This window comes from Triplophysa rosa, linkage group LG2 (genome assembly GCF_024868665.1).
Source record: "Triplophysa rosa linkage group LG2, Trosa_1v2, whole genome shotgun sequence".
NCBI lineage: Eukaryota > Metazoa > Chordata > Actinopteri > Cypriniformes > Nemacheilidae > Triplophysa > Triplophysa rosa.
In genome coordinates this window covers 24,201,261-24,227,965 of record NC_079891.1, presented here as the reverse complement: position 1 = coordinate 24,227,965, position 26,705 = coordinate 24,201,261, and the positions used below count along the sequence as shown (strand labels likewise).

Below are 26,705 nucleotides of genomic sequence, written 5' to 3'. Positions count from 1 at the left end.
CTTTTTATCTCATAATTTTGACTTTTTATCTCATAATTATGACTTTTTATCTCATAATTATAACTTTTTATCTCATAATTTTGACTTTTTGTCTCATAATTATGACTTTTTATCTCATAATTTTGACTTTTTATCTCATAATTATGACTTTTTATCTCATAATTTTGACTTTTTATCTCATAATTATGACTTTTTATCTCATAATTATGACTTTTTAAAGTCTGATTTTTTTTATCACATGGCGGAAACGGGCTTCCATACATTTGTGCAAAACTGCGGAAAAACTGCAGGAAAAGTGCGGGTGTTGAACCCTCTCACCGGGAAAAGTATCCCCCACGGGTGCGACGCCCCTGCTTTCATGCATTTAAATGTGACCAAATTTCTGTACTAGTGCATACAGTACGAATCGTTAGCACTGTACTGACGTTATTATATTATGTCTTTATGTGCCCATCGATCTGCGCAGCGGAGTCAAACAACCTTTCTACCCTTGAACTGGCCCTCTCCTACCAAGCGCACAGCGTTCTTTGTTTCACAGATGTTTTGGTCGTCAGTCATTATAACTGTTGTCTGTGTTCATGGAGAAATACTCACCGGCACATTATCATTGCTCGTGGCCGGGAGAGTGCTGTGTCTGGCGGGAGAGAGAGGCGCTGCTGCTGTAGGAGCAGCGGTGGAGTTTGTGTGGGGAAAAAGCAGAGACTTTGGCAACAATCATTTGTAAATCGTCTTTTTTCCTCTCCACTGGTGTAGCTGCGTTCTTTGTTGTTTTATTTCCCTGCGACTTTTACTTCGTTTTGCAGCTAATGTACCACACAATGACGCTCTCGCTGTGGGCAGTTCTACTAATTCCGCCGCTGCGTTAACTTTCTCTAGCTGGTGTCGAACTCGTCTCGCGCATATACAGTGCTAATGGAATGGTCCACTCTAATCTATAATGGGGTTGGGAGTGCCTTCGTACAGATGTAATAACGTAAAACGTTAACAGGGATATCCCGACTATATTGATGATTACTTGGGGCTCTATGGCTGCTGACATGGCTTTTTGGTTAAGTCCACCTCTTCCTTTTGGGGGCCCCTGGTAGCTCGGGGCCCCAGGCGATTGCCTACCTTTGCCTAATGGTAAATCCGCCCCTGATTTGGATATTATTATTATTATTATTAATAATAATAATAAACAAACAATTCAAATGTTTTTATTTAATTTATACAATTCAAATTTAGAATTAAGCTTAAAATGAATATTTAATAATATTAAAAATAAATTTCTTGGCTCTGACTGGGTGGGCCAGCTGTCAATCCCAGGCCCACCCGTAGCTCCGCCCCTGAATCAGATTGAAGCGTTTCAACAGCCCCTTGGTATACTACAGTATATACTGCAGTTGTACTTTTTCTAATCATGCACTGCACTGTTTACTGTAATAAGTTAATAACTTTGGCGTCTTCCTGTAGAATAACATGTTTAAAACAATTAATAAAACCGTATACATGCGTTGTAAGGTCTACTTGCTAATTTTTATCCTTATCTTTGAGATGCATCTCTCTGACAGTACTGCTGGCGTGCTGCTTCAGCAAATTCCCTACAGTACAACATTCACTGCTGGTGTGTGACAAATAAAATCTGGAATATTGAAATAGCTTTTCTCTGCCATTTATGGGAGTTTTGAACAAATTTGAGGTCAGGCTTCATTGAACTGAGATGAACTCTAAATTGTTCTTCTGAGAACAAATTAAACACATTTCTAGATATTTTCCACTTGTTGTAATGATTCTTTTCATCCAATAAATGAAAACTACTGAATTTGATTCAAGTGATCTAATCATGTTAAAGGATCCAAACTCAACGAATGCCAAAAGTCTGAATTTGGGTCTGCTCAGTACAGTTTAATGTTGTTGTTGTTGAATAGCCTTCAGTGATGGTTAGTGACACTGCAGTCTAGCTTACTTTGAGCAACACTACATCAGCATCAAAAGATGAGTGCCACACACGACCATTTGTTCATGAATTACGTCATATTGTTTTCAACTGTTTTTATTTTGCATTGAAAATTCCAAATTCCCTTGAATTGATACATTCCAGACAATATTAAGGTTCACGCCATTATGAATGACTATTCCTCAATAAAAGCATCATAGAAATGTTCCCAATATGACCACTGGGGGGCAGTAAGGGACCGCTACATGTTTCGCAGATCTGTGAAAAATGGTGGAATTACGTGCTTGTCCCTGCAAATTAGATTGAACAAAATTTCTTACATAAATAGATCAAATTAAATTAATCTTATGTACTCATATCATTTTTTTTCTTTTATACATTTTAAATACACCAAAGCTCACATTTTATAACATTTTTTTTTTGTTTGCAGACATGGGTTAAAGCGTCAATGTGAAATGTAGTTTATAGAGTAAATAACGACGAACCAACAAAACAAAAACAATAAGTCAGCGGATATAAATAATTAGCAAAAGTCAGTATGCTTTATTTACAGCTAATTTAACGATTTACATTATGCATGATTTCTAAACCATTTATAACTCTTCGTTAATTTAATATATTCTCCTTAACGTTTCAAAATGTACCCTCCTCACATCCCGTATGGGTTTTGCGTCTACCTGCGTGTAGTTACGTAACCGAATGTAAGGAAATTATGTTTTGAACAGCTGCCCAACGTCACCCTTCAAAACTGCGACTTTAAGGCTGAGAGGGCGGGGCTGAGCGAGCGCTGTCTCCTGACAGGCTGCTTCCACCTTCAGTCAAGCCCCATTCATAAATAAGTCATTTAGAGGAGGAACCGATGTGGCAAGTATTGATAGATTTCGCTCGCGACGCGCCTAATTACAACAGTTCTTCCTATGCGTTCGGCCACGAGATGCTCGAGCGAATCATATTTCTTTCCTCGCAGACAGCGAAAGCGACGGTGGCCGATCCGCGGACCGAAAGAGACTGACTTCCGATCGGTGACCCCTTTCCCCAACTGTAATGACAAGAGCGCTCCAGCAGGAAGCTCGCATCATTCTGTGTTTGGAAACATTGTAGCCAAGTCTTTTGCTTGTGCGTCTTTAGGGGCTAATGGGAAATATTTAAATCGCAGTTTATTGCAGATAGTGATGTTTTATTAGATGCTTTAGACGTGTATCGGGTCCGTCCTTTTGGGCGCATCAAAAGTAAGCAAATTCTGAAGCCAAATGGAAAGCTGAACCATGGCAGCAAAGGATGACCTATATGCCAAAGTAGCTCCACGGATGCAGCGGCAGAACCGGCCTGGGACTGTCAAACATGGAAATAGTCTGGACGTGTTGCTGTCAATGGGCTTCCCCAAAACCAGGGCGTAAGTACCAGAGTTTGATTTCTCCCAGCACCCGATAGACGCATCACGGGTCTCGAGCATCACGCAGCTGTTATCACATCTGTGTACATGAAGTACAGGAACATGAAGACGTTATCACACCCTTCTTATGATAGGAAATATAGATTTAATACAGATGATTACAAATAATACAAGTTGCCTTGGTACTGGCGTCGATGTGGTTGTGTTATTGATTAACATGACGATGTGGGAAATTGGCTCAATGGCTGAAGGGTTACTGAGTTTAAAGTAGTTTTTTCCTTTTTCTCCTATTAAGCCATTTTTATCTCGTCATACATGGTCTGGCTGTATCTGTCCAGCTCCACTGGAGGCTGTATTGTTTCTTTGCTGCCAGTGCTTCCTCCAGTGGGTGAGGTTGGCACCAGGCGCAAGGCACCGGCCGAGAGGTCAGATCACCACATTGCATCTATGGGTGATCTCAGATATATTTTACTACCTGGGCACTTTACTGAACATGCTCTCTGTGTTATACTTCTCAGAAATCAATATGTTTATCTTTAACTCCTTTAATTTAATAACGTGTTCCTGTAGCTCCATTGGTAGAACATCACAATAGCAGCTCAATGGTCATCCCAGGGAACACATGCTGAAAGTTCTCAATGAACTGATGGAATAGTTTACAGTAAATGCAGTGTTTTTGCTTTGGAGAAAAGCATCTGCCAAATTCTCAAATTAATTCAGTCACATCGTAGCTCATTGCGATACAGTGAGATTTTTGGTTTGGGTTATGTCGCAGAGGCCTGAACATCTGCGTTAAATCACTTTTCTACTCTTAGGAGTACTGTTGAAGAAAAGACCTCCAGCCAACCATGAAAGCAGCATTAGGCTGCTGTCAGTGAGGAGCTAGATACTCATTCATCAAAATTACAGTTAATCTCTGCCTCTTTTAACCACAGTCTTTCTCTCTCTCTTTCCCCTGTTTCCTCACTCATATCTTTAATTTTAGACGGGATTTAACCCTGCAGTTTCCATAATCTATATAGAATCCTCATAATCTCTGCTATTTTGTTTTAGTGCTGAGATTGAGATTGTACAAACCAAATGTTGATGTTCATGAATAATCCAACAAAGACGATGAGACAAGAAGTTTTATGCCGTGTGCGGATTTTATCCAATCTCAATAACTGTTTTTTGATGCAAATCAATGTTTTCTGTCTGTAGACATCATTGATGCAGACTGTATTAAACCGGACATCGTCCTTGACATGAGAATTCTAAACATGGCTAAATATTTGTTATTTGTTGAATCAGTGGTATGCATCGTTTTTTTTATGTAAATCTCTTAAATATTCACTCTGTTTTGGACAGATATAACACATATTTATATTGTTAATAACATTAAAAGATCATAATAAATTTTTGGTTACTAAATATTTATATCTAAATATCTTTTAGCAATTGTTTTGGTGCTTTAGTCTCCATGCCCAACCAAGGGAAATATTACTGTGACAAACTATTTTGGAAACAAGATAATTTTGACAATAAAATGTAAAGAAATCTTTCCTGTTTAGGTAAAAGGGGGGTTATTGGTGACATACAGTATGTTGTTGCCTATTTATTTAGAAAATATGAATCTCAAAACAAATACATTTTTATAATTAAAAGAAGGTTACAAGTAACTTATACATTTTAACTTAAGTATAGGTTAGATATGATTAAACTAGAAACACACCAAGGCATATGTAAAAATTTTTTATTATTAAAAATAAAGGTATTTTAAAATAGTATTTTAATAATCATTTTTCATATGTTGTTGACCAAATTCAGTTTAATTGTCAGTATAAATGATAAAGTGTTCTGTTAAGTAAAGTAATGTTTATATTTTAATAGAAGAAGATATATAATACCATATGACCGTTTTAGGGGTTCACTTTGAAAAATGTGACAAACGTAGGTTAGAATAAAAAGCATATACATTTTTAAATAATAGGAATCATGACTTTTTACGTTCATTTTGTTTCCTTTTTGTTGTGTTTGTTTGTAACTCACACATTCTTAAAAAAAACATATTCCTGACATATTTAAGTATGAAAATTTAACGACTTAAAATGTTAGCTATTTGACATGTGCTAGAGAAATTCCCTGTCCTGATACTTAATAGCTGGAACATGGCTTCACATGCCAGGAGCCCCAGTAGTCTTGGACACAAGCTGCCCAGCTGGAATTATCATTGGGAGTAATAGAGCAGGAGATTTTGTGTTGTCAGTGAGTGAACTTTGAATGAATATAGATTTGCTGTCACTTGTCAATGTAAGCTAAATCAGTTTTAAATGTGTTCACACATGTTAACCAGTAAGAGTTAAAAGGTTAAGGTTGACAGTTTGCATTGTGTTCTGTTTCTGAGTGATACATCAAATCAGTACCAAGCAAGACAGTTTTTTTTAGCTCACCTGACTAAACCTTTATTTTATGTCCTCTTTTTATTGCTTAGACTATAGAGAAATTGCAATAATTTTCAATTTTGTTTGCTTTGCTTTAGTGACAGCATGCAGCCTATTGGCTCCATAATGTAGGCAAAACATGATGCTCACAAATTTGTTTACATTTGATTAGTGACCTAAAGTGCAGAATCGTAATTGTTTGTGATTTTTTTAAGTTTCAAAATTCTTAAGTTTTGTTTATTTCCATGCTTAAATTAAGAACACATTTTTGTGCCTCACTAAATTTATTTAGGGGCGGTTTCCCGGACAAGGTTTAAGATTAGTCCTGATTTATGTAAATGTCAGAGCTGTCTAAACTAAAAACAGCTTGCACTGACATATGTTAAAGTACAGTACAATATCAGTGCCATTTCTTTGTTTTAAAATGCACACAAGTCATGTTTTTTTTGTAAGACATCTTTGTACAAACTACTTAAATGTTCTAATTTAACTAATGCCTAGTCCTGGTTTAAGATAATCCCTGTTTGGGAAACCACCCCTTAAAATCTAGGAATGGATTTTAGTGTAAAATCATCTCTCCTGTATATCTCCTTCCACCCAAAATATGAAATCATTATCAATTTTAAGCCTACCTGAAACCATGTGATGTAAAAAAATCACATACACATATAATGCTGCCTGTGCTCTGATATTTAGAGTCTGATGCTGGAAACCACTTTTGTGCCTGTTGACTCAATATGAGTGCACATTTTGAAACCTTCCCCTCTTTGGAGGTTTCTTAGTGAAACTGTGGAGGCCATACTTATCAGCAAGCTGTCAGAATGTGTGCGTGTTAAGGTCAGTTTGAGGGGGAAGCTCTCATACACAGGGTGGAAACACTGATGTTTCTGTGTCCTGGCTGCTAAGGGACTCTTTCCAGTTTCGCCTGATGATGCAGGAGTTGCACAAATTTTCCGCTAGAGAAAGGCAGAAGGAGAATAGAGAGGTAGGGTTAAAAATTAGTTTTAAAAGGAGAATCTGAGTCTGTCTCGAGGTGGAAACATTCAGTTCAGAAAACACAACAGCATTACTAATTCAAAAGCTGCTTTGTGTTTGAAAAAGTTTACATGTCAGTCAGAGGTTTCTTAAAGGGATAGTTCACCCTCAAATAAAACGTGTCATTTTTTAACCGTATTTTATTCCGAATGCTTTTGACTATGGTACAAAAATCTACATTTAATGGAACCTTCACACAGGTTTGAAATATTTAATACGTGGGTGTATAAATAATACCGGCCAAATGTCTTTCATGGATATGACTAAAAGACAACTGTAATCAAGTATCATCATCTTTATTAAGACAATTACTGGGTTCACTAAGGCTTGCCTTGAACACAAAAAATACATTTTGATGTCCTTTTCCGTATAGTTCATCGAGTAAGCTTAAAGGGTGTGTGTGTGTGAATCACAGGCTTTACGGATTAAAGCCAAACTGTGTTTATATGTTCTGGGTTAGGCCATGTGTTTGTGTCTGGTCTTAAATTTTTTTAATCAATTGATTTAATCCCTGTGACATGCCGTGGAGCTCCTAGTGATGCCCACTTGATACGTTTGTGTTCTTTATTATACTACAACAATTAATGATAGGCCCATATTCAATAATAATGACTTTATTACAATAAAGTCTTTATATTTGTTGAGCAATCACATGATGAGCTTCTGAAGAATGGGAAGTAGGCACCACAAAAATGAAGAATACCATTATGGTCATTATCGCCAGTGTTTAACAACGTCAAATTAACTCTCACAGTGGATTATATATACACTGTGAGAGTTAATTTGACGTTGTTAAACACTGGCGATTTTACTGTGCTAACAATCAACAGTTACATGTCCAATAAAGTTTTATTTAATAAGATGATGAAAACAAGGTCTTAGTAAATCTCCTCAACTAGAAGAAAAGTGTAGGATTTTCCTCCCTCAATATCACTTTCAGTTCTGTTTACAAGTTGTTCAGAGTTTTTGAACATGACAATTTACAACCATAATTTTAGTGTAAAGAAGTTGTTACTTAGTATATGTGCGTGCTTAAGAAAACAAACTCAACACACAAAAGTAGAACTCCTACAGCATACTTGCAGACTCCTTGTAAACTCAAAGCTCAAAGTTTGTCCGCTAAGAGGAAGTGCCCCATTTCAGGAAGTGGTTTGTGACCTTTAGAGAGCGCCGTGGCTGCTGGGACATAAAGGAACCCATATGTGCTGAGACACAAAGACGTGGGGGTGGAAAGACACATGCACACACAAAACTTCAAATGTAGTGAGGTACACATAAAGGCATATGTGCATAATCTGAAATATCACGGCAGGGGTTCACAGAAATGTAATCAAAAGGGCAAGTGCATGCGTATACACAGCCTCCCCTTGTAGTCTCAATAAATAGGAACTTGCATGCGCCTACACAAATATATGCTCTGAACCATATGTACTTTAGTGCGTGTATTTAGGGACAGGCAGTATAATGAAAGAATTTGTATTTTAGTGTGTATATATAAGTGTGTATATTTATACGTTTGCATCACTTTTTTAAAAATATTCATCATTATGGCATCAAGTAGAACAAAAATGTGTGTTTTAATTTAGTTATTTCATATTTAAGCTTTATATAAATAAGTTACATATACATTTTTATTTTTTCATATTTGATTTTAAAATGTAGTTGAAAAAGAATGCCGTGCAGACAGGCATGATATTTAATCACTTTAAAAACTTTTACAGGAATACATAAATTACAAATTTTTTAATAAAAAATCTTACAGGAATTGCTAAACACCTTTTTTCTGCTGCTGAAGTGTAATACAGAGATACTATCCGTTTTAACACTCATATTCGCAAGTCACTGGACAAGGAAGAATCATGAAAGAAGTGTTATAACATGAGCTATAAAAAGCTAAACAGCTAAATAAAAAATACTTCCTGGTGTTATCTTCAGACAGCACACATACCATTTTACTGTGTGATTAAAATGTAGTTCCATTAATTGAGTTATATAGTTTACAAACATTTACCATGATCATTTTTATTAGAAGATTTTTACTGTTCTATGAGATGCTTTGCTGGAGGCTTTTCTCATTTACCCTCTCCTCTCGCTATAAATAAACTCACACTAAATAAATCATAGAGATGAAATGAAAAAGGATTAAAAATAATTTAAATTTTCTCCGTAGAGCTGTTTTGAGGGTTACCTGTTGCTGTTGTTTGACTGTTAGTGTTGAGTGTTGTGTTGTCAAAGTTATTGATATAGCTATTGCTATGGCTTCTGAAGGCTGTTGTAGTGGTAAAAGTGTACAAGCACATGACTGGAAAGACTTGCATTCATTTAGATGGCCTGACAAGAGCTGAGATGATAGAGCTGGATAAAGAAGGACGCGATCACTTTACACGTCTTTACCACAAAATTTCAAGTGCTATTAGATTATTAATGATAATCTTAAAACTATAATTTACCTCATTAGTAAGTTTATTTATTTTTATTTAGCCTTGTTGTGCAAGCACTGTCGAGCTTGTGCAGAGGTAGCAGCTTTTGCCAGAGGGGAACTGGAATCCCCTGGTTGGGCCTGGGTTCTCCTGAGGTTTTTTTTCTCGATTAGAGTTTTGGGTTCCTCGCCACCGTTTGCATACTGTTTGCCTGGCCGGGGGGGGGCTGCTTTAGAATTTTAATGTTTTACATAATTAATATTGCATAGAGGAATTTATAGTCTGTTATATTTGACCTGTTCTTCTCTCTCCTTTACCTTAAATGTGTGCTCTCACTGTGCGTGTGTGTGTGTGTGTGTGTGTGTGGTGTGTGTGTGTGTGTGTGTGTTGTGTGTTGTGTGTTTGTGGTGTGTGGTGTGGTGTGTGCGCGTGCGTGCGTGTCTGTGTGTGTGCGCGTACTTGTCTGTCTGTGTGCGTGCACGTCCGTGTGTCTGCGCGTCCATGTGTGTGTGTCTAAGTCTATGTCTATGTGTGTAGTATGTGTGCATATTGTGTGTGGAGTGTTTTGTATGTGGGTATGTCTGTCTTCTGTGTCTTCACGTTTTTCTTGTTTTTACAGGTACAACTTTAATTGGTTTGCTTATAGTCAATATGTCTCATGTACAGCTGCTTTGTAACAAGGAAAATTGTAAAAAGCGCTATATAAATAAAGTTGAGTTGAGTAGATCATTGTGAAATGTAGAGAATCATAAATCTCTGCTGTCAATGAATTAACATAGTCATATTTGTTAAAGCTTAGTTAAAGTTTTCTGTGTCAGTTACATTTTAAAATGTGCTGTCACTGTGCAAGTACCGATGGTGACACCATAATACAATTGAATAATATTAGTATACTCTGGTATTAAATAATTACTTAAGATACTCAAAATTACTTCCAACAATACCAACACATACACTTTTTATTAGTTAATTCAGGCAAGTGTGGAAATTCAGCACGCCTTTGTGATTCAGCAGACAAGCGATTTATCCGTCTGTTAAAGCCCTGCTGATTTGGAGTCGAACTGAACAATGAATCTGAGAGGATGAGATTGAAATCCAACAAGATCAAGATCAAAGTTTCTGAATGAGATAATGGAAGAAGTTGCAATGTATTTGTGATTATGCCTTTCTTTTGAGACATTTTTAAATGGCATAAATTGTTAATACTCAGGCACAGTGAATCATGTTTTAGTCATAGCACACGCATGTTCAAACCCGTGGTCATGCCTTGCACCACATACACGCTTTTTGTCAAAAAGTGTCAGTCTTAAACTTGTCATTTCTCTTAAATTAGCTATTCTATTATATATTATCTAAACAATCTATTAAATTAGCTATCTGAACAACCATATACAGATATAAGACTGACAAAACACACACTGTCTAAATTATATAGTGTTGTTGTCAAAAGATAAGGCCACGTTTCATTTTTTTCTGATTTGGCCTCTGTAAAGGTCCTGTTGGTCCTTCCCTTTTCTGTCTTCATACAGCAAACAGTGTCACCATCTGCCCAGTCTCATACACCCTAACCAAGCGAGAACCCTCGCACAAAAGCTGCGAGTGTCTTTTCTCTAGTTATACTATAATAAGCTGTTAACTAGTGAGGAGAAAACACAAAATGAGTGTGAAAAGATCTTCGCAGCCAACCAGCCCCGTTACTTACAGAGGCAGAAGGGGTTATTGTCAGGAGATAACAATCGTGCACGAGGATATGTGCAGAGAGAGAGAGAGAGAGAGAGAGAGCAGAACAATCAGAGACATCACACGCTGCATTTGTTATTCTTTCCTCTCATTTTCTCTGTGTGGGTTGGAGAACTAAATACAAAAGAAAGAGAGATAGAGGGTGTGAGAGTAAGATATTGAAACAGTGTCCAAATTTAAAGAGACAGTTCACCCAAAAATGAAAACTCTGTCATAATTTACATTGTCCCGAACCAGAACGATTTACAAGCAAAGTAGACATTTTGTAAGATGTTGCTCACTGGTTGCTCTTTTTCATACTTGAAACATATCGGAATAGGAGCTTTTAAGCTTCAAAAACTCACCAGACACCAAACGCAAGTAAAATGAATTTGGTTGAGTAACTAGAAGTTAAACAGTGCTTCATTGGAAAAAGCACAATTTAATGCAACATGATAATCTGACCCCCGCATATGTAAGTGACATGCAAAATATGTGTGGACAAATGTGGAATTTGATCAATACACAATATGAGTTGTTTTGTGTCAGTTCAATCCTATAACATGCACAGCACATACAACACTGGTCTGTGAAAATTTAAATTCCTTCAAGGCGTAGTTCACCCTAAAAATGTATTCACCCTCATGTTTGTTTGTATGACTTTCTTTGGAACATTTTGAGAAATGTCTCAGTTGTTTTGTATTCTTACAGTGGAGGTCTAATATTATTTAAACGTTCTGTAAAATAACTTTTACTTTTGGGTGAACTATCCATTAAAAAGGTTTTAAATTTTTTTAATGAAATCCATTCAGTATTGCATTGAGGACACCAGTTTATGTGCCTATGTGTGCGTATGGGTGTGTGGGTGTCGCGTTATGTTGTGCTGAATGGGGATACTAACTTACTCTGTAAACAGGAAGTGACTGTTTCCCCATAGAGTTTGGAGGTTGTGCCGAAGGAGGGAGAATAAAGGCGCACATATGCACTAAAGCAGCAGAAAGATACTGACTTCAATGCTAAAGTTATTACACATGTTTAAACATCACTTCCTAGGAATTATAAACAGGCAAAAATGTCAAATCAAAATCTACATAACAGTACATTTTGTTTGGACACATTCACCCAGAACCCACACACAGATGCATTCCCTGGACCTGCCTCTTCATCCCTCTGAAATACTGCACAGGAAATACAGGTTATAAATAAATCATTGAGTTCCTGCCTGAAGCACTGACCAGAGGGGAGGAGATGGCCAGTAACACAATACATCACACACACACATATATAGATATATGTATAGAGAGAGTCTGATTGATAATTGGACGAGTAAAGTGCATTTAACTGTGTGTGTGCATATGTGTGGCATCCAGAATGATTTTCTGTTCTGTTCACTAGCACAAGTTATCTCTACTGTTTAGCATGTGGTGTGTGTAGGAGCTCAGGTTCACGTGAGCTTGCATTTCTAATGCACCTCTTTGTGGATGTATACAGAAAGTTTAAACATGTGGGAGGAGTGTCAGCTTTGGGGTTTGATGAAGTGTTGAGAAAATGCGACCGTGCAGTTTCATAAAACGCTTCTTCGAAAACCCTGTTTAATGCAGATTTATGTGCCATACTTGAACCTCAGACCAAGCTTGAGGGACTTGGGAATTCTCTTCATGTACGAAAGGTTTTGTTGTAGTGCTTTCATGCAACAAGTACCAAGGTGGGGGTAATGAAGGTTTTTGCCTTTTGTTTATCTTTTTTATTATCATTTTTTTCAAGATTTAAAGGGGTCATATGGCGCAAATACAGGTTTTTCTGTGTCTTTGGTGTGTTATAAGTTGCCCATGCATGTATTAGACACGTAAAATTGCAAACATTTAAGTGTCGGAAACAAAAGATGCATTCTATCTAAAAGCGAATGCTCACCCAGACCTGCCTGAAACGCCTTGTGTAACCACACCATCACAAATCTACGTCAGTTCGTGGTATGATTTTACTAAGACCGCCCAAATGTATAGTAAGGTGGGCGTACCTGTCAGTACAATTGCTTTGGGATGTTCCAAATATGGTAAGAGGCGTTACATTTCTGTCACACGCTTGCAGTTTTCTACCAATCACTACGCACTGGTAGACTTGCCAATCATAGCGCACCTCGCTTTCAGAGCGATGAGCTTTGTAAAAAATTTGCACGTTTCAGAGAGGCGGGGCAAAGAGGAGATACAAACATGCACGGTATGTGGAAAATACATCATTTTTTAACCTTAAATCGTGTATACACATTGCATTACATCTAAATCAAATGATAATATTCGTTTTAGCCGTGTCATATGACCCCTTTAAGATCTTTTTTTTTTTTTTAATTTTTCCTTATGAGAAAATAGCTTGAAGTGAATGACAAATTTGTGTGTATGTCTGCACAGTATGCATGTATGAAAGCTTGAATATGTGTCTGACTATGTTTGGATGTCATAAATCATACCATATGCCGAGTGTGCTGTGTCTAGAGATTGCTTGTTAGTTAATATGTGTGTGTTTATAAATGCACACTTTCAAACATTTTATAACATTCTTACATGTTTCAAGGCGCTGCTCCACAAATCGGTTGAGCTTGTTTATGTATGTACTTGCATTTGGGTGGTACCTGTAATTGTGCATATAGTGAATGTTTGTTCTTTCATGGACATATGGCTGAGCATCATAGGCTTCCCCATCCCAGTATGCATTGTGGTTTTGGACCCTGAGGGTGTGCTAGCTTGATGACCATTTCCTCTTGGACGCCAACTAAATATAGAGTAATTGAGTGCTTGTGAATTGTAAACCGAAATGACCACACAAGCAAAATACACCTATTGTTGATTTTTTAAAGTAATTTGTGAATTTAGATGAATATACAATGTGTCTCATGTATATTTTATATTTGAATAATGATATATTGTCTTGCTTAGGGTGGGGCTGATAGACGATGCCTTCTTCCATCGCCGATGGCTGACAGACATGACGATGTTGAGCCGGCATCGTGATTCCAACAAATGTTTCACTTTCGTCACGACACTCTCGCTGCTCTGTGCCCGCATTACTTTACATTTACATTTATGCATTTGGCTGACGTTTTTATCCAAAGCGACTTACATTGAATTGAACTGTCCCGTTGTATAAAGAAGACGGGTGTCTGCGCAGCCCGCGTTGTATAAAGATGACGCTACTCACTTTATAACTTTTTTTATTGAATATAACATCAGAATAACAATCGAGCCTCACTTTATAACTGTGAAGCTTGCGCTGTATATGACACCCTTTTTTTACAGTCTATGGATGACACACGCCTGAATTGATAACTGACCAGCTAGCACATAAAGATGTGTCTCTGTGCAGCTCGGAGGGTAAATGTGGTAAAGGATCTGTATTTTAAACAGATTTGGTGCATTGTTTAAAAGGCATTGACATGTAAAACGTGGACCGCTGCTCACCAGTGGTTTCCTGTGCTTTGAACGATCTGCATCATCTGCATAATTTCCCCTCATCTTTCATGTGTGACTTCTCTGGTCTTGTGTCTTGTCATGGTCCTTAATCTCATGAGGTGTAAAACAAGCAGCGTTATACAAGTGATTCTTTTTATTTGTTACATCAAAATGACATTAAATAGATTTGAAGAAGAAGGTCACCCAAGTTATGCTTATGTTGTTTCAAACTCTTTTACTTTCTTAGTGGCATAAAACACAAAGATATATTCCGGCTCTTAAATAAATAAATAAAAAATCATTTATTTTTCATCACTTGTCTTTGGTTAAAAGGCACACATGCATCAAACATCTATTCACACATACATAACATTTATATACACAATGCCAAGATAACTAATGTGTTTTGGCCTTGTTTAAAATAGCTATTGCGTTGAGATAAGAGTTCCATAAGCTTTCCTCTTGGTCAATGAAGCTGACTACCTGATGAAAGTATAGGGTATAGTAAAGAGTGGGGCTTGTAATAAGCAAATGGTGACCACGGCTGTCCCTGGTACCCATGTACTGTATAAAATGTTTTTCGCATTATTTTTGCTCTGGACTTTCACTGTTACTGATCCTCAGTTAGTGGAAATTCAATATCCGGTGTCACACGAGAATGTGTCATAAATGAATTTCCACTGATTGCTCACTATCAATCAGTCATATAAGAAAAGATATTATTCCTCCTTCTTAGTCATTTTTGGTGTGTCTCTCTGAGGCTTTATTTTCAAACAGTTTTAAACAGACCCAATGTGCACAACACCTCATTTCCCTGGAGAGTGTGTGATTTTTAGAGTTTTATAAAAAGACTCTAATTAGATTTAGAACATAATTGAATCAGCTCAGAAGAAAAAGCAGCTGATAGGTCAGGTGACAGGCGAGGAAATGGCATAGTGAGTTTAGCGTGACCTTTTATTTGATTATGTGTAGTTTCACGGTGTAGATGTACAGCGCAGAGGAATATATCATTCTGCACATGGGAAGATTATGTGCAATTATCTATACTAAATATGATTGTAGTGCATGTGGAGAACTCAAGTGACCTAAATTATTGTACCATAAGTGTCAGATTGCTTTTAATTACACGTTTTAGGTCTGTATGATATAAAACAAAAGGGAGAGAGAGAGAGAAGGCAGAGTGTGCGGAGGATTTATGAACTCGGAGCGATAACACACATTTCCTTTTCATCAGTTTTTGAAAACCGCAGACCAAATGAAATTATATTTCCACTATGATCATTTTATGCCAGCCACCTGCTAAATGAGTCAGATTTTGTGAATTTACTGGTGTATCGATTAGTTGTTGCATTGGAAATATAAGGGGCTGCTTTTTAATTTAAAACGTCATGTAAATACAAATATACAACACATATAAAGACTTAAAATAAATGAAATATGTATTTATTTACATAGTAATGTAGGAAAAAAATATTATCATGTATAATATAAGTGTTTACATGTTAAATGGCCATTATACATTGTACAAAAATATCTCACTACCGAAAGTCACGACTGACCAGTCAAAATAAGGTCTGGATAATAAATAATGTTATACATAAAATTGTACATCATTGTTTGCGTGACTGTGGTTTACTGTATTAGTGAAAAGGCACGTTTGAGACATGCTGAATATGTAATGAGGAATGATGTGGTAAGCTCTTCTTATTGGTGGGTATGACTCACTTGACCTTCTTCGGGCTAATCTGAAGAAGGAAGCATTTTAATATTTATGAATGCCAGTAAAGTGATTTATCAAGCTCTAGCAAATTTGCTTTCCCAATATTGCTTTGGGGAACTGGAGGGTTATGGGAGTTTGTTTCACTTGCTTTTGATTTCATGAATGATAAATAATGTTTCATATACAGAGACAGAAACAATATAGGAACATCAGAGTGATCTCAGGTTTAGATCTCTGAGCACTGATGTACTGATAAACATCCTCCGGAAAGGAGGCCATTGATTTTGTGACCAGTACAGCAATTGAGCTGATCTTTCTCTCTCTCTCTCTCTCTCTCTCTATCACTCTCTCCCTCTGTCCTTTCTCTTATAGGCTAAAAGCTCTGGTTTCAACTGGGGGCAAAAATGTACAAGCAGCCTGCGACTGGTGAGCGTGCACACACCCACACACATGCTCCGTGACCCAGAGTTTTTGACAGCTGTTCATTTCATTTGAACCATATTGAATTGCAGACATTCATTGGACGTTGACGTGAAAATATGATACTAGTTATTTTAAAGCATTATACACATAAGCAAAAGATAAATATTTAAACACCGCCTCAAATCAAAATCTAAGTTTAGTGGTCATCTTGACAATTAGCTGATGAATACATTTACACATTTATTTTCTGAAAAATTGACTTCTGACTCATCTTGCACAACACAGAATTTTCTCCGGTCATATGAGACTAATACCACCTGCAATCGGATATAAAGTAGCACATTTTTGTTCATGTAAACAAAGCACTTTCAAAAATAAATGTGTCATGTGTTTACACTGTAAAGAAAACTGCATTTGTTAAGCAATTTCAGATTTTAAATGTACCCTTAGCCTCAACTCAGTGTTCTTGACCCTTAATGGTTCACTGCTGCCCTCTGCTGGCCAAGTTTCTTCACCTCACACCTTCATCAGTTCTCAGCTCATCAAACTTGACATTGTCTGTTTTCTACAGGTTGTTCTCCCATGTAGATGACCCATTTCTAGACGATCCTTTACCCAGGGAATATGTGCTGTACCTGAAGCCCACCGGCCCTTTGCTCAACCAACTCTCCAACTTCTGGCAACAGAGTCGTCTCACCTGTGGCAAGAACAAAGCTCACAACATCTTCCCTCACATAACCCTCTGCCAGTTCTTTATGGTCAGAACACACTATTAACAAATCCATCTGTGTTTAACAATACTGTTCTTTAGTATAGTTATGTTTAATACCACAATTGTTACACTGTCTTTGGTTCTGTGTCTCTCTTTCTCTCTCACTGTAGTGTGAAGACAGTAAAGTAGATGCCCTTTGTGAAGCCCTGCAGACAGCGGTTGGTCAATGGAGAGGTCGGTTTCCTTCCCCTCTCCCTCTGGAGTTATACTCATCGTCTAACTTCATCGGCCTCTTTGTGGAAGAGAAGGTGGCTGAGGTTATCAAGAGCTTTGCTGCAGACTTTGCCACTGAGGCGGCTTCCAAAGCAGGTGGGTAGATGAAGGTTTTTCTGTTTACAATTTTACCTTCCTTTCTTCCTCAGTGTCTCCCAGTGTCTTTCAATTCAATTCAATTTTTTTATTTTATTTTTGGTCTTTAATGGCGTGAAAATAACTGCATATTTTCATTGCCAAATCGTTTGTAGCACTTCTGTCTACCTCTGGAAATTGTACAATTTGACAGGAAGAACAAAAACTAATATCATTTTTCTATGTCTCCAGATGTTCATGTAGAGTCTCATAAAAAACAGCTCCATGTAACCCTGGCCTACCATTTCCAATCCAATCATCATGCAACATTAGAGAAACTTGCCAAAGACGTAGACATAAACCTGAGCTGTGACTGGCAGGCTGTGCTCTTTTCACGGGACATCCGATTCGCCAATCATGAGGTTGTATCAGTCAATTAATGTATCGGTTTTATATATTTCTTTTTACTGGGGCTTTTTATGATGACCAGTGTTATGTGATGTGACAAGTCTCTGTTTTCCAAGATGAAAATCATCATTTACTGACCCTCTTGTCATTACAAATCAGTATGACTTTCTTTCTATTGCAAAACACAGAAGAAGATATTTTGAAGAATGTTGGTAACCAAACAATGGTACCCATTCACTTCTATTGTATGAACACAAAACCACAAGTCAATAGGTACCGCCGTGGTTCGGTTACCAACATTCTTCAAAATATCTTCTTTCGTGTTTTGCAGACGAAAGTAAGTCATGCATGTTTGAAATGACAAGAGAGTGAGTAAATGATGTCAGAATTTTCATTTCTTGGTGAATTGTCCCTTTAAGTTACCTAATGTACCGTCGAAACCATTATAAATATTGACCCAGTGGCCTCTCCTCTTTTTCAGACTCTGCGAGTGATGTACCCTTATGTGCCTCAGAATGATGATGAACTGGAGCTGGTGCCTAGTGACTTCATCTTCATGTCACCTTTGGAACAGGCCACTGCCAGCGAGGGCTGGGTCTATGGGACTTCTATGGGCACAGGCTTATCTGGACTACTCCCGGAAAATTACGTCAACCGGGGAGATGAGTGTGACACTTGGGTCTTTCATGGGTAAGATGGATCTGAGAGGGGATTAAATCTAGATTTTGCGTTGAGCTCTTACAGCACTGATATATGGTGACAATATGCTTAAATTAAAGGCAATAACAGGCAACTTTAACTTTAAACTCACTTCATTCTATTCTTTTTTCAGATCTTTCTCTTTCCTGAATGGAACCCCACCAACCAATAGTATGGGTGCAATGGGTGGGCTTTTCCTTGACGCACACATGGACGGTCGTCTCCTTGATGACGCCATCCCAATCGACTCGTCCAGTCTTAGTGTCATTTGTCAGTCTATGCAGGTGAACTCTTGTCTCAATTTTTTTTGGAAGAAGAGTAGTTTACACAAAATGTCAATTATTTCAGTATTTACTCACCCATGTGTTACTCTGAAAATAGAAAATCTTTTGAATTTCCAAGAGTTAAGAGTGACATGGGGGTGCTTAAATGACAACAGAATGTTGTTTTTTGGGTGAACCATTCCTTTAATTTGGTAATGGGTAATGGATAATATCAACTGATGATGCTTTCTGTTTTTTGGTCTGTTTTAGATCCTACGACCCAATCAGTCTCGAATGCCTAAGAGAGCGTTGTTTGTGTGCCGCCATGGTGAGAGAATGGACGTAGTGTTTGGGAAACACTGGATCACTCAGTGCTTTGATGCCAAAGGTCCAAGTTCAGATTTCCAGATCTTCTATCGTCACTCTTTTCCAGACATGCGTCTGTCTGTTACTGAAAGCTGTTTTTCTTCCTAAACCGAGGTTCAGTTTATGGGCGTGTGCTCATTTTGTGTATGCTTTCTCTGTGTGATGCAGGTCGCTATGTGCGGTCTAACCTCAATATGCCACCGAGTCTCCCAGCGAGGAGTGGAGGCTACAGGGACTATGATAAGGATTGTCCTATCACTGTGTTTGGAGCCACACAGGCTCGCCTAGTTGGTCAGTCACTCATCACTGCTAAATACACATTTAGAGCAATATCATATGCCTTCCTTTTTATTTGATCTTTTTACTTTTTTGGTAACCTCATTAAAGGGGAACTGCCATGCGTTACTTACCCTCAGTCATTCCCATAAGCCTAGGACATTTGTTCATCTTTGCAACGCAAATGAAGATAGTTTTGACGATGTTCAGGAGCTTTCTGACTCTCGCCTATAGACAGCAACGCAACTGACATTCTGCGTTTTGAAAGTCAGTTGCATTGCTGTCTGAATTTTCATTTTTCAGCGGAGTTCCCCTTTTAAGGCGTAGTTCACCCAAAAATAAAAATTCTGTCCATTTACTCACCTTCGAGTTGTTCCAAATCTATATCCGCAAGTTTCCGGAAGGCGTTACTGTAAAAATGAAAGTGGGTAAAACTTCCGGTGAAGTGGCGGAAGTAGTGTATTGCACTAATTGCAGCGTTGAATAACTGTATTCTGATGACAGAAAATGTGATTCATATTTTGAATTGTAATACTGTTGGTTTTATTTGAGAATCTATTAATAAATAATTTCTAAACTGATGAGCAACACCTGCTGTTCGCGGCTGCACTTACAACCAGGCGAAGCTGAGACAGACTGCTCATGTTTTTTAAAGACAAACTTTAAAATGTGGACCGCTTATCTCAATCAAACAGATAACAAACATTAAACATTACTTAGAATAAATGTGCTCATAGTTTAAAAAGAGAGTTTGCAGTTTTAAAAGGGAGTTCAAATAGATTTCATGTAAGCATCAAAACACTGTATGGTCTTCAATAAAAACGCGAGACAGTAAATTGGATTTACAAGGATTCTTCACTGTATTTTACTTACGTGTTGTCAAAATCTGTTGGAATATATATCACATCATGTGATGTGGACTTGGACAACATTTCCCATCTGATATACAGGTACATCTCAAAAAATTAGAATATCATGAAAAAGGTCAATATTTTTTTGTCACTCATTTCAGAAAGTGAAACCCATATATTATATAGATTCATTACACATACAGTGAAATATTTCAAGCCTTTACTTCTTGAAATTTGGATGATTATGGCTTGCAGATAATGAAAACCCAAAATTCAGTGTCTCAATTTTTTGAGGTACTTGGTGTACAGTAGGTAATTCTTCCACTTATCGTCTTTTTAACAACACGTAGAGTGAATATTTAAAAATGTAAAAAGGCAGCTTTAGCATGTGATCTTTAATATAATGTTTATCAGATTAATGGCCAGCTTTATGATATGTGCATGCAGCCCGGGCAACCCTTTGCAGTTCGCTGTTAAATACAATGATTTACCACATCTTTAAATAGCACACAATCGACATCATGTAAAGATATTGAAAACCCTCCATGATTTTAAAATGGCTCATTGGTTTACGGTCACAACAACTGAATCAATAAAGTTGCTAAATATCTGTCGATTAAAATCATCATCCCATTCCTTTATAAAGTAGTGGACAGTATGCTGATGTAGTTTATAAGTGCTGTCAGTGTGTAAGTTCACATTCTGCTATAAATGTATGACTTGAAGTATGGCAGAAACACGCTTGTTTACATTGAACTGGAAGTTTCTCCCATCTTTCGCGCAAAGCATCATGGGCCATAGGAAACTTTATGGATTCCAAATATCTTTCTCTGTGTTCAACCAAACAAAGAAATTTATACAGATTTGAACCAACTAGAAAGTGAATAATTCATGACAGAATTTTCATTTTGGGGTAAACTGTTCCTTTAAAGTCCCAGTGAAATAAAAAATTACAATGCATATTTTTTCATGAAATACTACAGCGTTTATTGTAAATAGTTTATCAATGTGGGTCATGCTCTTTTTAAAAATTGTGTGCCCTCATAATCTTTAGTCAAAATCTGAAAATGCACTTCCGTCCTGTAATGACTATCCATCTTAGATGACATATGTTGTCATTCTGCTGCCAGTTCCATTTCAAAATTCAACGGCTGTTTTAATACATCCAATCAAATCGCAGAGAAAGATGAAAGCCACGCCCACTATGTTTCTCATTTAAAATTCCACTTTTGGAAATGCGTCAAAATACGGAACTAAAAACGATCGCAACTTCCGGTTCACGGGGACTTTAAGGATGAAGTGTGTAATACTTACCTCCACCACTAGAGGCACCTAAATAAGTCACCAAAGTACTGGTTATTTACAAACATATGAATGAAAAGGGGCCATAAAATAAGTTATGATCTTCATAAGACGGGATAGAAATGTGACAAGGATTAATGGTCTATCTGGACTTTAGTAACATGGATAACAATTCCAGCCAGCTAATTGTTATTCTAAAATTGTTAAATTGCAGTGTTTACAAACTTGATCCAAACAGTAATCACATTTTATTGCTTCACATTCCACAACCGCAATTGACAAAAGACAGAAACAATCAAAAGACATTATAAAATGCTGTGGCTCCTAAAACAGCCATTATATTTTGCAATTCTGTTTAAATCTTAGACCTTTTATTGTGCTGTTATTGCTACAGAAATGATATGTTCACCTTTGAATTTCTTTTTATCTACAGCCTCAGTTTCAATTCATGTTTCAATGTATGATTGTTTTATAGGGGAGGCGCTGCTGGAAAGTCATACGGTGATAGACTTTGTGTATTGTTCTCCATCTCTGCGCTGCGTGCAAACAGCTTATAATATCCTCAGAGGTATAAGAGCACCTTTATTTTTCATATTTCTTGTGTCCCTTCATAAATCAGATGTTTTACTGATATGTACGTACCGTGAGCCAAGGAACCATATCCGTGTTGTTTCACAGTATCCAATTTCCTCCCCTAAAACTCTTTCTTATTAACTCTCGTTATGGACTGTATGTCTCAGGTCTTCAGCAGGATGGTAAGACTAAGATCAGAGTCGAGCCGGGTCTGTTTGAGTGGACTAAATGGGTTTCGGGAACCTCTTTACCTTCCTGGATCCCCCCAGCGGATTTGGCAGCTGCTAACCTTAGTGTGGACACAACGTACAGGTACTCATATATATATTTCTATACTTCCTTTAGTGTTATGTGGTATACGTTTCAGAAAATGGATTTTGAAGTCGCACAATAAATAGTTCTAATAAGATGGTTTTTTATGGTTCTGTCTTCATTTCATAAATCAGTTCCTGTTGTAAAATTGAATTATTCTCTCATTGCCTTGTTCCTCTCCAGACCTCATATACCCATCAGTAAACTGGCCGTGTCCGAGTCCTACGAAACATATATCAGTCGCAGTTTCCAAGTGACACGTGAAATACTGTCAGTGTGCAATAATTTAGGTGGGTTGTAATTTTGTGTTGTATTTTTATATATAATCTTAATGTACGAGGTTAAAGGATGTTTCCTTGTCGTTTTGCCACCTCACAAACAGGAAATACAGTGCTGATTGTGGCCCATGCTTCCTCTCTGGAAGCTTGCACTAGGCAGATTCAGGGAGTCACTCCGCAAAACTCTAAAGACTTTGTGCAAGTGGTCAGAAAGGTCAGTTTTCCAAATATTATATATATATATATATTATATTATATTCCCAAACTTTAACATCTCTGTAACATTTTTATTCATTTTCTCTGTATCAATTTCCTCCTGTTTCTCTCGCAGATACCGTACTTAGGCTTTTGTGCCTGTGAAGAGATGGGTGAGACAGGCGTCTGGCAGCTCGTGGACCCGCCCATCCTGCCACTCACCCACGGACCCAATCACAGCTTTAACTGGAGGGAAACACTGCTGCAGGATTGAAACGCGTTGCAACTTTACCATCATTGCTCTTCTTCCAAAGGCAACAGAGATGTGCTTTAGTCACGCATCTCTCTCGCATCACAGACTTGCATCATACTATAAAACGCTCATGCTTCCATACCCAAGCTCTTCTCGCACTGCTGAAGTACACGCACCCTTGACTCCTGGTCATATATATGAGTGCAGTAATATTTGTGCTTAAATGGCATGTGGTCAAGGGTAAAACATGAACAAGTTTAAAACCGTAGCAGATTACTTTAAAACTGAGCTGAACCTTTGAAATCTTCCTTCCGATTTGAACACACCTAAAGTTTGAGACCTTCAGACGCAGGCCACATGTCTCACACAGGATGCCAAGACATAGAGCATATGTCACGTACATGATGTAACGCACGGTGATAAACTCAGGTTTCCGTGAGAAGGAGATTTTGTGCAAACTGCGTCAAAGTTGATGAGTCATCATCCAACACTTCCAAAATGGATGTAGCTGGACTCAGGTTGGATGTTCGTACACTTCTCAAACTCAATTTTACTAGACTCCATAGTGGAACGTGACTTCTTCCTTATACACTGTGAACAATGTAGACATGCACAACCTCTTGCAGCAAGATTTTCCCGTTACACCTTCCTTCCCACAGATCTGCTACAAGCCCCGCACACCGGTTTCCTGTAAGCACAAAAATCTGGCAATCAGACTTAGACAAAGGAGCTTTAAAGTAGTCATAGAAATGGATTCGGAGGGCGGCACATTCGTCCTGTGCCTTGCTAACACGCTGCTACTATTTAAAACTTTGCAACTATAGGATATTTTGGGAGTACTGTTAGTTAGGGCTTAGTAGTTGGAGACGAACATCCCAAATGCTGTCAGTCTTTTTTGCATGTAGGTTTGCTTTCGCGAGATTGGAAGGTAAACCCTGTAAGGCATCAGCATACTTTTGAAAACTGTGTCACGAATAGTTTCAACGTCTTAAACAAGCCTTTCACGAACAGCACGAATAACGTTACGTGCAGAAGTTACAAACAGGAACGCATTGCTGTGTGCGAGTAAGGCAAGCTTTACTTTCTGAGCACTTGAAAATCGAACCAAACAGGAAATATCGCTTCAAAAATGTATAGAATTGTACATTAATGCATAACTTGTCTGTATATACTAAGTAACAGTAAAAACCATTTGATGTGTTTTACCCTTAAATGGAAAATGTATAATTGCATTTATTTATGTATTCATTGTAAAGATAATTTGTTGGTGCTTCAGATTTTTGTTATTCGTTATTTCCTGTTACTGAAATCAAGCCATAACAAATAACTATATAAATCACTATATAATGCAGTGTTTATGTCCACTCCAGGAACTTACATAAGTGTATCTGTTACTGCTTTATGCCAGCTGTACTTCCTAATCTTGTTTTATCCCACAATGATTTGCCATTTAATGGAAGGAAGAAGCATGCATGATGAAAGAATAAGGTTTTTATACTGTATATTACACGCTGTCAGGGTGTACTGTTTCAGTGCATTTACCTATTTAACTTATACAGCTATGCTTTCATAAAATGTGCCAAGAGCATTGGAACAGGTTTTTTGTTGTTGTTGTTGATCTTTTTCCCAAAAGGTTCCTGTCAATGAAGATTCCTGACAATTAAAACATTTTAGAAAACATTTAGCTTCCCACTCATGAATTTGGATGAGACATTTATCACAACACAGATGACTTTATTAAGAAATATTAGCCATATTTTACTTTAGCTTTTTGTAATCCCAATTGAAGTTACCTTATTAAACCCTTCATTGAATAAATCACAGTTCTTCCAATAATGGCAACATATGAATATGCCATAAGGTGAATCATTGTGTTATTACCTCAGAGGGCTATAGAAGTCCAAATTGACAAAAGATGATTCAGACATTGTTTGACTCACTGAGAGGTGGTATTGTCACCGCATATGTTTAGAAGCATGCTAAAGTGTGCAACCTCTGACTATTAGTAAAGGAAGAGTTGGGTAACAGGAGCCAAAGTGCTAATTGATTTTTTTTGCAACACAATAAATCCGTTTTCTGATGCTCTTAAGGATGTACTTAAAACATACTCTGACCAGTTCTAAACTTTTATTGAGTTTTTGTGTTATGTTTTGTGTACACTTGGAAGCATTGCCGATCAATGACTGAGATAACAGTGAATGAATGACCAAAAGGATGGTTAAAATAGGAGTATTGCAGCTATTGTTTTTCAGTGCTTAAAGTATTTAGGTTAAATTAGTGTTTGAGTTTAATGCACCCTCATTAAAAAATTCCAAAAGCATATGACATTCAGTTACAAAAAACTACCTTTATAAATATGGTTGTTTACATTTATTTTAAGACCTAATGCATAACGTTTGTAAAGCATGTTTGCAAATAAATCTTTTGTCATCTGCATTTAAGAGTTTTTATCTGTATGTCTTACTGGTCATACTTCACAATGCAGTGATTATGTTACAGTGTATTTTTGTAATACTTCCTGACTGCACTGGTAAATTGGCCATCAGTAGCCTACAAGTTGCCGCTTTGCGCCTACTAGTGGCCACAAAGGCATTTAACCCAGTTTGAGAATTATAGTACAATAATAAATATAACAAAACCTATTGTATTATCTTTTGTTGCTATTCGATAAAATCAACTAACCTGTCCTGTATTTTTTCACATGTAACGTTATGACAATTAAGTTATTGTGTAGAACAGCTATTGCTGGTCACACACCTCTAGAAAACTCCAAACATTTTCTTTAGATTTTTTTACATTTAAGTTAAATTGTTATGTTGTTAAATTGTTCTGAAACTAGTGTTTATTTATCAGCTGTCTACATTTTTAGATGAGCTGTTTGTGTCATCCAGATTATGTTTTTATGTTAGAAACTTTTTTGTCGGTCAGTAAAAATGATACAATAACGAACTCTGTGTCATTTTTTGGACTTCTTCTAATAATCCCCAAAGTATACGGACATGCGGGAGCTGCAAAGACAATGTTCTCACCCTTTTTACTCTACAAACATTTTTCTGGTAGTTTTGACTAAGCATTGCTATGTGTTTGATCATGTATTTACAAATGTTTGCCACGACGGAATGTACGATGTAAATATTAAGTAATGACGTCGTTGCGCGATGACGTAAAAAGAACTGGAACTGCGCCAGTAATGAAAAATTCGCGCCAAATATGTCAAAAGTCACCCCTGGTTTGACGACATTATTGTGAGGAAAATATGACGGCTGCTATCCGTAAGGCTTGCAATGTGACATTTGTCAATGACACACTGACATGTTTAACATACAATAGAGTGAATGGCAAAGAGACACAACAAAAGTT

General features: G+C 37.3%; 1 protein-coding gene across 1 annotated transcript; it reads left to right on the top strand.

The window, feature by feature from the left end:
- Positions 1–2,791: 2,791 nt before the first annotated feature.
- Positions 2,792–26,274, top strand: ubash3ba (ubiquitin associated and SH3 domain containing Ba). The gene is made up of 14 exons (XM_057326358.1): positions 2,792–3,329; positions 16,459–16,512; positions 17,081–17,267; positions 17,392–17,590; positions 17,822–17,991; positions 18,459–18,667; positions 18,810–18,960; positions 19,210–19,327; positions 19,474–19,596; positions 22,210–22,302; positions 22,475–22,619; positions 22,803–22,909; positions 23,002–23,111; positions 23,229–26,274. Exons 1-14 carry the CDS (start codon positions 3,202–3,204, stop codon positions 23,364–23,366), a joined length of 1,932 nt encoding a protein of 643 aa, XP_057182341.1. The 5' UTR covers positions 2,792–3,201; the 3' UTR covers positions 23,367–26,274.
- The last annotated feature ends 431 nt before the right edge of the window (positions 26,275–26,705 follow it).

Excerpts from the sequence above, each read along its gene's own strand:
- ubash3ba (XM_057326358.1), top strand. The coding sequence starts at position 3,202 with ATGGCAGCAAAGGATGACCTATATGCCAAAGTAGCTCCACGGATGCAG. Across the intron at positions 16,513-17,080 it reads GTACAAGCAGCCTGCGACTG|GTTGTTCTCCCATGTAGATG; the intron begins GTGAGCGTGCAC and ends TGTTTTCTACAG. Across the intron at positions 19,328-19,473 it reads TCAGTGCTTTGATGCCAAAG|GTCGCTATGTGCGGTCTAAC; the intron begins GTCCAAGTTCAG and ends TGTGTGATGCAG.